Genomic DNA, 10,590 nt, shown 5'->3' with positions numbered 1-10,590 from the left:
TTTAAGGCCTGACCGCACAAAGTGGTCCGATGGGTGAGTTGCACACCAGAGCTGCTTTCAGACCTGCACTGAAACCCGAACCATTTTCGGAGCTCGCACTCCTCCTCCGGAGGGAACTGGCAACCCACCGCCGACGTCCCCCGTTGGTTTGGGAGCTGCCGCTTTGAAGCCCCGTGTTTGGCGTTTTTGACCAGCGCCATGTTGGTTTTTTGCAACCAGACATACTGGGGCCCGGGTCTAACTGAGAGCTCGCCCGCGGCGCGCCCACCTACACTTGCGACCATGCATCTATTAGCTGTCAATCGCGCCGCATCCACGCTCCAATGCATTCGGCGCTTCATCGTCGAAATGGACATCGTGCTGTATTGAAGAAGAATTAAAACTAGAGATTGAACCATAAACTCCTCGGGAAAATGTTTACTGACATTCTAAATCAAGTGAGACGTAGAGTCCTTTTCTCGTGGACTTCTATGGCAACATATAAGTGGAGTCGCCCTCTGCTGGCGATTCCAGAGAATACAGGTACTCAGGCACTTCTGCATTGGCTTCACTTTCTGGAACCGGTGACTAGACGTCCATTTTCATATTCAATCTATGCTTCTACCCATACGCCACAGAAAGTTCCTGTTGTCGTGAAACGCGTCCGACTCGTCCGACAATCTCCTGTTGCGCCTGTCATATATGCCAACGGCAAACTGTCCATCCATCCATCCATCGTCTGCGCCTTAATCCATCTAAGGGTCGTGGGGGGGGGGGGGGGGGGGGGGGGGGGGGGGCTGACATTGGGCGAGAGGCGGGGTTCACCCTGGACAGGTCGCGAACAGCAAACTGCCCAGACGTAATTCTGCGGGGCATTTCCCGGAGTTCGTGTCGGAAAACAGCTTGAAGTTTGGAGCAGGGGGACGAAACACAGAACATTTATTTATCCACACACGCTGGACTTTACAAAGTGGGCGAACGTAGGCAGTTGTGGTACTTTTAAGAGGCGTCTTGTTTGGACAGAATGTTCTTGACTTTCAGGAACACACTTTGGCTCAGCGCCGCCGTGCTTCAACACACTCCACTGACTTGTCCTTGTGTTGCCATGGTGCTAACCGAGCATGGCGATCTCTCTCTCTCTCGGCTCGAGAGTCAGGCCACCTCGACTGTGAAGTGTGCATCTGTGTCCGAGCACACGCTGGCACGCGCGCGTCACTGGTCACGTCACTGGTCGCGGCTCCTTGTTGTCACGCACGCACTGGAGTTGTGATGCAACTAAGAGGCGGCTGACTGGATCCCGACGAGACGGGAGGTCTGTCACTTATCGTGCCGGCATTCTCCTCTCTTCCTCCGTTGTTCTGGAAAGGAGCGGCCCGAAGCAGGAGGAATGCCGATGATATGGCGGCTGATCGATGGCTTTGTTTCTCCTGTACAGTGATTCACTGCGTGTGGGGACATGTGGAAAAACCGGACAGACACGAAGAGAGAACGAGAGCAGCAACGCGCCTTTTGGGGCGGCTGAGGCGGGATTGACAGGGCTCATTTTTCCCGGAACGTGAGCGCGCGGTCGAGCGCAGCAGCTCGTCGGCGAATCGCGTTGCTCCGTGTCCACGCGGACGAGGGATGGACAGATGCTCTTCGCTGGCAATTACAGGGATGATGACTCACTTGTCCCCCAGCTGAATCATTCATAAAGTGCCCTAAATACCAAGCCCATGCCCCCCGCCCCCCAACCCTCCTCCCTCCCCGTCACAGCTTGTGATCTGCCTTTTAATAAAGAAGGCCGGAGGCGGGGGAGGGGGGGGGGGGGGGGTTTCATCATTCCTCACTCGGGTCAGGTGACTGAACTCGCTCGGCCCTCGAGCCTCTGCAAATGCAAAAAGAGTGTGTGACCCCCCCCCATCCCACCCAACAACACAATCACCATGACCCCTCACATGAGAAGACTGTCACACGAGCCACCTTGTGCGTTTCCCGCTGCCCTGGCCACTCTGTTTGCTTTACACCTGACTCACGTTGTCCTGAAAGTCCTGTTTGATCAGCTTCAGTTTTTCCTTCACCGTTCTCGCTTCAAACGCACGGTTTCCTTGAGCGCACTGTTTTTATAGTCTGGGCTGCTCGGACAGCTCCAGCTCTAAACCTGGATTTGCATTGGAGCGGCAGCTGCCAGTGTAGGTTTAGCAATCCCCTTTATGACACCGCTGAGTGCAGTAACCGGAGACCTGCGGCGCGGTTTATCCAAATCCATGCATAGGTGACGACAGTGTCACATTATCGCCACACAAATCGGGCTCTAATTTGAGCCTGAACTTTGACATCCAGAGGCCAGGTTGGGTTCAACGTAACGTGCCGATCTGGAGCTCCGTCTTCATCCAGTCTGGGGGGGGGGGGGGGGGGGGGGGGGGGGGGGGGGGGGGGGGGGGGGGGGGGGGGGGGGGGCCACAATAATCGATGGAAGATTCAATCTTTAGGTCACAAACTATATCTCGCGTGTCATGTTTCGACAGCGGCAGGAGACGGGCCCCGTGGATGTTGGATGATTCAAACCCCGCTGACAATTATAAACCATGCGAACCGAATGACTGTGCAGGAGATAATTACACCGTAACTTTAAAGTTACCGACGTATTCATGTCCCACAAGTTCATGAAACGACCGTGCACCGATTTTACCGCAATGGGGTTTTGAGTGCGACGAGTATTTCGTCTTCAGGCCTCAGAACGCACTCTGCATCCCAGCATGTAGAACATACTGGCGTTACAGATATCACTTTTGTACCACGCGTCACGAACGTACCGACTTAACGTTCCACGAATCAGACTGCTTCCAAATCCGTTAAGCAACATTTGAATATTATGTGGGGGGGGGGGGGTGAGAAACTGTTGACATTACCGTATGCACTGTTTTTTTTATGTTTTATTATTGAAAGGGTGAAGCAACTGCACAGAAACAATAAGTGTCATATACACATCCGATCAGTCGAGTCGTAATTTGACCAATTTAGTGGGCTGGAGCGCAATTTGGAGACTACAACAAGTATCTGTGACAGGGGGGGAAAAGCCAAATGTGGCCGACGACAAAGATGATAATAATAATAATATTGCACGTCATACCATTAGATGTGTAATGTCCGTCGTAGATGTCGTCTAGTGGGTGCATGGCTTGGCAGTACGTGACCTTTCCGCTTAGGTTATGAATTTAAAACATACGTTTTAACGTTTTTACACGCCGGGATTTCGTCACAGAGCCACAGAGCATGTTGAAATCGCACACTATCAAATCTGCTGAGAGGGAAAATACTGTGGGTACTTCAGTGGCAGTGCATCAGTGGGAGAGAATCTTGTATTAGCTGGAATCACTTTGAGAGGAAGTTGGTTGAAAGCAGAGGGTAGAAGTGAAATGGCGGCGGAAGGAATACAATGAAGTGTTTATTTTCTAATGGAGGGGGGGGGGGAAATTTAGGAGACAACTCAGACATCTTTTGACAGATTTTGGCGTGCTGATTGTTCATTTTTAACCCCCAAAAAAGTTTGCACTCTTGTTTCACCTCAACGCTGTGGGTGAAACACTTACTGTATATCCACTGAGCTGGAACAGCAGTGAGTCAGATTTCGCTAAATAAACCGCAACTTGCGTCCCGAAATCAAAATTTTTATTTTTTTTTAAAACGACCTGCTGAGGGCAAATATTTTTCTAGTTTCAGCTCAACAGCTGCGACGCTGATTTAATTCTCTGCTGTGGTTTGCAGCGACACGACAGGAAGCTGTGAATGTCTCGCTTAGTCTTTCTAAGGTAGCTGAAGCGAAACTACGTACGTCAAAGACCGGTGCGGTTTCCTTTCAACCCATACCACAAGAACACAACATGGAGGTCACATATTACAATGGTAATATCTGCAGTGAAACGTATATAGGAGGTTTGTAACCAGTAACCAGGACTCCCCCCCCCGCCCAAAAGCTGAAAGAGATAAACTGTGGGGCCCTGCAGAGTTAAGACCAATTACATCAGTGCTGTATCTGAAAAACCTGATCTAATCAACGACGACGAGGGGGCTCAAGGGGCTCTTGTGCAGCACAGGGTGGGTCAAACCAATCACAGCTCTGGGAACTTAAGAAGAAGCGACTGTCTCCTCTATTACAGGCGGAGTGAATCCCCACTGTCATTGAAGTAAAGGCCTCAGGCGAAAGGTGTAACCCCCCTCCCCTTCCGTCTTTTCTCTTCACACCGGGCACAAAACACACACAAACAATACTTACGCTGACCTATTTCTGTTGGGAAGTAAAGACTCGAGACAGTCTCAGGTTCAGACTCCCAGGAAACTCCCCAGCTACAGCTAGAAGTGTTATGTAACACAAGCATGGCGTCCTTCTCCGAAAAAGGCAACAGCGTGTCGGCAGAAGAGTGACAAGGAAAATGAACAGCGCGTTCCGCAGCTTATTGTGATGGAACTAAAATGATAATCATGTTTATTCATTTCACACACAAGACGTAACATGTGATAACAATTGTTGAACTCACTCGATGAGTCCGTTTTGAGGAAACACCGCTGACCTTTGACCCCCTCACACTGAACTGGGGGCACAGTAAACAATCAACAGACTAATTTACCATAATTTGCATATTTCATTACAATCTCCTGATGTCCTCTTATAACATCAGAGGGTAAAAAAAAGATTCCGTTGGTGACTAGATTACACGTTCATTCGAGAGGTGCTTCAGTCAACAGTCCTCTTCCCGGACGAGCCCCTAAACTTTCCCGGATTTCCCCCAAGAGGATCAATAAAAGATCTTATCTTATCCATTCAGTTTTTACTATTTTTTTTAAATGAAGCCTCCGAGCAGGCTCAATCAAAAGGTAATAGCCAATTATTCAATTATTTTTATTTATCCATTTTCCAAAGTTCCTGTAGGTGAACAAACAATACAGAAAACTGCAACTGGAGTAATTCAACATCCATAGAGAAAAATATCCCTGACAATAGGATATTACCAAATAACCCAAATTCAAAGAAAAATATAATTTACGGGCAAATCCTCAACGGGAGCCAGCGAGTGTTTGGAAATTTTTGCCTAACACAATATCTTTGTAAACTAATTCATGATGTTTCTGCAGTAGTTTCCACTCCAGTTGAAAATACCTTTTAATTGTAGGAATATTATGTAAATGTTACTGCAGAAGATTACCAGATCTTGAATCATCGATATTTTTCAAGTATCTTACTTTCACGTGTATTTTTTGTTTCGTATTGTTGGAAGCTTTGTCCCAGTTCTCCCTCTGTGAGCAATCAAGCAATGACGGAAACAAGGAGACGAGATGCAATGCAAAAAAAGTTTTTTAATGCAGAAATTAAGACTACAAAGAGAGCGGCAAACAAATTAGAAGATCGCAGTTTTTTTATACATGCAGACATACAATGACTCCGAAGCCGAGTATACAAATAAATAATATATTTAAATGATCGGTCCCCCATCCCCCCCCATATAAAGTTACAGAAATACTGAATTCCATCCACATTTCATATTTGAACGGCGAGCGATAAGATTCCTAAATCAATCTTAGATCCTCTGTGGTAATTAAGTGAAGCTAAAAAATAAGGGGCCATAGACTCCATATCCCACAAGTCAATGCAGTATCAGTGGTACAGACCCGCTGTAATAGAAAGGAGATTATGTCCTTAAGTTTTGGCCTAAATATAGGGTTGAGTGGTGTTCTATGTTACTATGAAGCATTATATGCTTAACTGTATTTAATGAACACTACACGTTAGCTGGATATATTATAACTTATTGAGCTGACGGGATGGATTCAGACACTGATAAGTTGGGGGAAGAGTTCGCTGGCAAACATGTCTTCCCAGGAGCTCTCTGAGCACAAGGGAGAGGACATGTCGCTGAAAGGGGAAGGGGGCCCTTCGTATCCGGAGTCACTGTAGGTGTCCGCAAGGCAGGCTTCCTTATCCAGGCCGCTGATGGCGGGGGAGGGGGCCGCGGAGAAAAAGTCATCCACTTGACTGTGAGCGTCACAGCTGGGGATGACCAACTCCTCCGGCTCGTCCTTGACGCAGACCGTCTCCTCCTCGACGACCACCACCTCCGCACAGGGGAAGGAGGCCTCGTCGATCGTCTCCTCCGCGTCGCTCTCCGAGTCGCTGCACTGCCCGCCGCCGCACACCTCCTCCACGGGCTTCGTGTAGATGTGGTCAAAGTGGATCAGTTCATTAAGGGCCTCCAGCTTAACTGGTGGGGCCCCCAGAGGCGCAGGTGTGGCGGAAGGTACTGGGTTCCCCCCTCCGACCAGCAGCACTTGCGGCTCCTGGCACTCCTGCTCACAAGACTTGAGGAACAGCTCTGGGTCAAGGATGTCCAGAATGCCCATGAGCAAATCAGACTAGAGGAGGGGGAGAGAGAACAGGAGATTAGCCTATTAACCCACGACCCGACTCGGGTGTTATTACCGAGCGCTCTTGGAAACGGGATTAAATCTCGAGGGCACAAATCTTTTGCTGGGAGACTCACCTCAGAGTCTGTACTGTCAGGACCATCTGTATCCATTGGGAAGTCTTCAGATTTAGGGACTGCTGGGCCTGCACCTGCTGCGGAGGCACACGTAGCCTGAGTGCTGCGGACTCAGAAGACCCGATCCCCAAACCTGCGTCGTTCCCGGTGGACACGATAACCTGAACCTGCGAGGAGAAAAAAAGAACAGAATTAAGCTCAATCCACTCTAAAAAAAAACTAAAAAAAAAACGGCAACACTGCAAGCCAACCAACTGAACCTTACCTTCTCTTTTGAGTCGAGGGTGTCCAACCCAAGTCTCTGTCTCAGTTCCTCATTTTCTGTCAGTAGGCCCGTCGTCTTTTCCCGAAGCAGCCTGTTCTCGATGTGAAGTTTCTGATTCTGCCGGAAGGAAAAACAAAACAAACAGGTGTTGCGTTAAGCACATGAAACTTGAAACCGTTTTATCGGGGCTTGACGCACAAAGTGACCTGAGAGAAACAAACCCAAACTTGAAACTAAACTGCAAAACAAGCAAGGAGAAAAAAAAGTATTTCATAGGGCAAACTGACAGCTTAACGATAAGGTGTGGACAACATGCCTTCAAGCAGGAGGTCCCTAGTTTGACTACATTTAGCGCACATCACGTCTCTTCACGGTCACTATCCAAAACAGGGTAAATGCCACAAAAAAACACCTGTCAAGACTGAAGTCATTAATCATTCTATATTTACATTTATACGTCAGAAGACATTAAGAATGTAGGGCTGAAACTAACGGTTATTTTCATCATCGATTTGTCTGCCGATTGTTTTTTCGATTATTTGATTAGTTGTTTGGTCCATAAAATGGTGAAAAATGTCGACCGTCTTTCCCAAACCCCCAAGATGATGTTTAGTTTTGTCCACACGCAAGACATATTTACTTCACTGTCACAGAGGAGCAAAGAGACCAGGAAATATTCACCTTTAAGAAGCTGAAATCAGAGAATTTAGACTTTTTTTTCTCTCCATAAAAACTACTTGAACGATAAATCGATTATCAAAATAGTAGTCGATTACTAATTGATTAACTGTTGCAGCGCTACTGCAAATTGATCTGTGCGTGCCAAGATTTAAAAATGAGGATTAATGTTTTAAAAAGTTATTTACTTGTTTCTCTCTTTGAATTTGTGGTATGATTCTTGAATTGATCAGTGAATGTTTCATTTCAAGATTTATAGTCATGTAGAAAAGGATTTGCTGTACAGACATGGACGGATCACTTCACCTGTAAAATTCAGTGTTCATTTCCTTCCATTTTAGCTTTTTTATTTGTTTCTAATTTTCAAAATTCAGATCTAATCTGAACAAAAAAAATGACCTGAAAAAAATATTTCACCCCAGACGCGTCAGAAACCAGAAAATATTGATATTTAAGAAACAGAAATCTGAGAATTTTGACTTTTTTCTTCTTCCATAAAAACGACTTGAACCGATTAATCGACTATCAAAATAGTTTGGCGATTAATTTAGCAGTCGATTACTAATGGATCAACTGTTGCAGCTCTGGAATCATGACTTTGAAGCAAGACAATGTTCTGTTTGTAAATGATGCTTATTTATTTTGGACTCCTTTCATTACCTCCAGCTCCAACTCTATGACCTGCAGTTCCAGCTCCCCCATTTTGGCCTTTTTCCTGTCTCTGGCTGTCTGAGCTGCGACTCTGTTCTTGAGTTTCCTGGAAGAAGAAGAATTGAGAAACAGATGGAAGGGTTAATAAAAAGGGAAGAGAAGAAGAAAGAAAAAAAGGGGAATCGAGCTCAGTCTTTTCCATGGTGCTGACTAAGCCCTCTGACGTGACTTAAGGGGTTCACGTTGCTGCGCAGTCAACGGCCATTTTTCTTTTTTTTCTTTCTTCCTTGCCACGCAGACAAATCCCCGGGGGAAATCTGCACCCGGGCCGGGGCGGGGCGGGGCGGGGCGGGGCGGGGCCCACCTTGGACCAGACGAGCTACGTCGTTCAGAGTCCGAAGCGCCGCAGAATAACAACGTTGACGCACTTTAATAGAATCAAAGGTCAACTTCGCTCTTCGATTAACCTACTCACGATATCAGATGGTGTCGTGCTAAGATTTAAAGGGTTAAAAAAAGATCGATTACTACTGTTCTAGTTCGGGATCGATACGTGTTGGGCGTGTCCCCCTGTGTTTATTCCTACAACAATGGCCGCTGTGAATATATATATATATTTATATTTTTTCTTTCCCTCAAACTAACCTGCGTAGTGCTTTCTCTTCCGGACTCAGGTGCGTGAGCCGCTGCCGTTTCCGTATCGGCGGCCCCGCGGAGCTGTTGGAGTCCGAGTCCGACGACGCCTGGCTGGCGGCGGACGACGGTAGGACGACGGACAGCGGCCGGCTGTAGCCCGCCGCCGCTGCGGAGCCGCCGGACGGCTTCCCGGAGATGAGGAGCACCTTGTGGGCTCCGCCGGTCGCTGCTGCTGCTGCCACCACCACCATGTTGGAATATCCTGGCGGCGCCGTCTGTAAATTTACCGGTTATCCTCGTTAAAGTCTCTCGAAACCCCGTGAAGGTTTCCCCGGTTCCGCCGTTCTACGGTGAATTCTCCAACTGTGGAACTGGAGCCGTCGCGTCCGCGATCTTTTTCTACTGTCGTGGTGACAGCTGATTGGCTCCCGGCGGCTCTGACGCAATGGCGTTGCGGGCCACGTGATTGGTCGCCCCCGCTGATGTTAATTATGCATTTGAAGTTTCAGTATTTGTAGAGTGAAAAAAAGTGCCCCCAGGTTCTTTGCAAATGTAATTTCCCGTCAATACTACAGTGGTTTTTTTTTGTTGTTTTCAAGTGAACAACACAGCCATCTTATTCCTCTTTCTCTTCTCTTCTCAGGGATTTCAGTGTATTCTATTTCCAGGAGTTGCATCGTGTTTTTCACCGATACAATCTCCCTAAAAGTCCACAGTTCAAGTCTAATACACTTGTGAGCGTGTGGGAGTTTCATTATGATGAGACAATCTGAGACGCTTTTTACCCAAATGCGTGGTATTTACAAGCTCTCTGGCCAGAGTTGTTGTAAATACCGTGTTTGTTTCAAAGGTCAACGATCACAGGATTTTAGATTTCATATCAAACGGACCAAACGACGTAAATGCCCCTGCGCATTGTTTTTTTTATTAGGATAGGAATCATTGTTTATGAAATCCTCATTTTTTTAAGTTTCAAGGTTCAAAGTCAGTATACATACTCCTTGTTCTCTATCTTGTGCAGGAAACTGCCCCTCATTCTTTCCCTTGAAGGAATTTAATCACACCACACAAACAAAACAAGCTTTGCCACTCCGATATCTTTCCATGAAATGCTCATGTCCTACTTCCCGTAAAGGAGTGTCGGTCGTATATTTGACAGCTTCTTGTTTGTCAAAAGATTCCTGTCATCCGTATACCAGGGGAAGAGTCGACGACTCTCAGCGAATTGGCTCACATTGATTTTCAGAATAAATTTAAAAATGTAAAAAATCAGCCTTACAATTAAAGAAACAGCAATCATGTTGCATCACATGATGATTACAATAATGATTCATTTAGGTACGCGATGGAAACAATTTCATTTTGATTTCTCACATTGTAATCAAATCCAAAATTGTCACCTCTAAAAAAGTAAGGTAAAATATGCTAGATTTTTGAAAAAACAAAATATAGATTGTGTGAAAGTGTTTTGTTACATTTTGTTTCATATCTTTATAACAATTAACCTAATTTCGAGTAGACCAAAAAACAGTTGTCCTTTCTAATGAAACTATAGGGGTTTGCTTGATCCATAAAGAATAACGTATTACACTAAAACAAAATGAGTTCTTTGCAATACATTTAAAAAGCAACTTGATGTGGTGACCAAAGATAACTCAGCAAACACACCTTTTGCCATCTTTAAGTTAAGAGTTTACGACGATGATAATAATATGTCTGTGTGCTACAAGACTGCGTGGAGACATTCATGCCATCACAAAAAGACAGCAAACAATCATCCACTGTTTCCGATTAAGGTGTCGCCCCGCAAAGTAAACTTGCCTCAGCCAGAAACTGTTGAGAGAAAAAAGCACGTTCACAAGTACA

General features: G+C 46.3%; 1 protein-coding gene across 1 annotated transcript; it reads right to left on the bottom strand.

Annotated features, from left to right (window-relative positions):
• Nucleotides 1-6,048: 6,048 nt before the first annotated feature.
• Nucleotides 6,049-9,115, bottom strand: xbp1 (X-box binding protein 1). The gene is made up of 5 exons (XM_035639024.2): nt 8,734-9,115; nt 8,098-8,194; nt 6,760-6,876; nt 6,495-6,661; nt 6,049-6,366 (listed from the first exon to the last, which is right to left on the bottom strand). The coding sequence occupies exons 1-5, from the start codon at nt 8,973-8,975 to the stop codon at nt 6,189-6,191; spliced, it is 801 nt and encodes a 266-aa protein (XP_035494917.1). The 5' UTR covers nt 8,976-9,115; the 3' UTR covers nt 6,049-6,188.
• Between the last annotated feature and the right edge of the window lie 1,475 nt (nt 9,116-10,590).

This window comes from Scophthalmus maximus, chromosome 19 (genome assembly GCF_022379125.1).
Source record: "Scophthalmus maximus strain ysfricsl-2021 chromosome 19, ASM2237912v1, whole genome shotgun sequence".
NCBI classification, from domain to species: domain Eukaryota; kingdom Metazoa; phylum Chordata; class Actinopteri; order Pleuronectiformes; family Scophthalmidae; genus Scophthalmus; species Scophthalmus maximus.
This window is presented reverse-complemented; position numbering and strand designations above follow the sequence as displayed.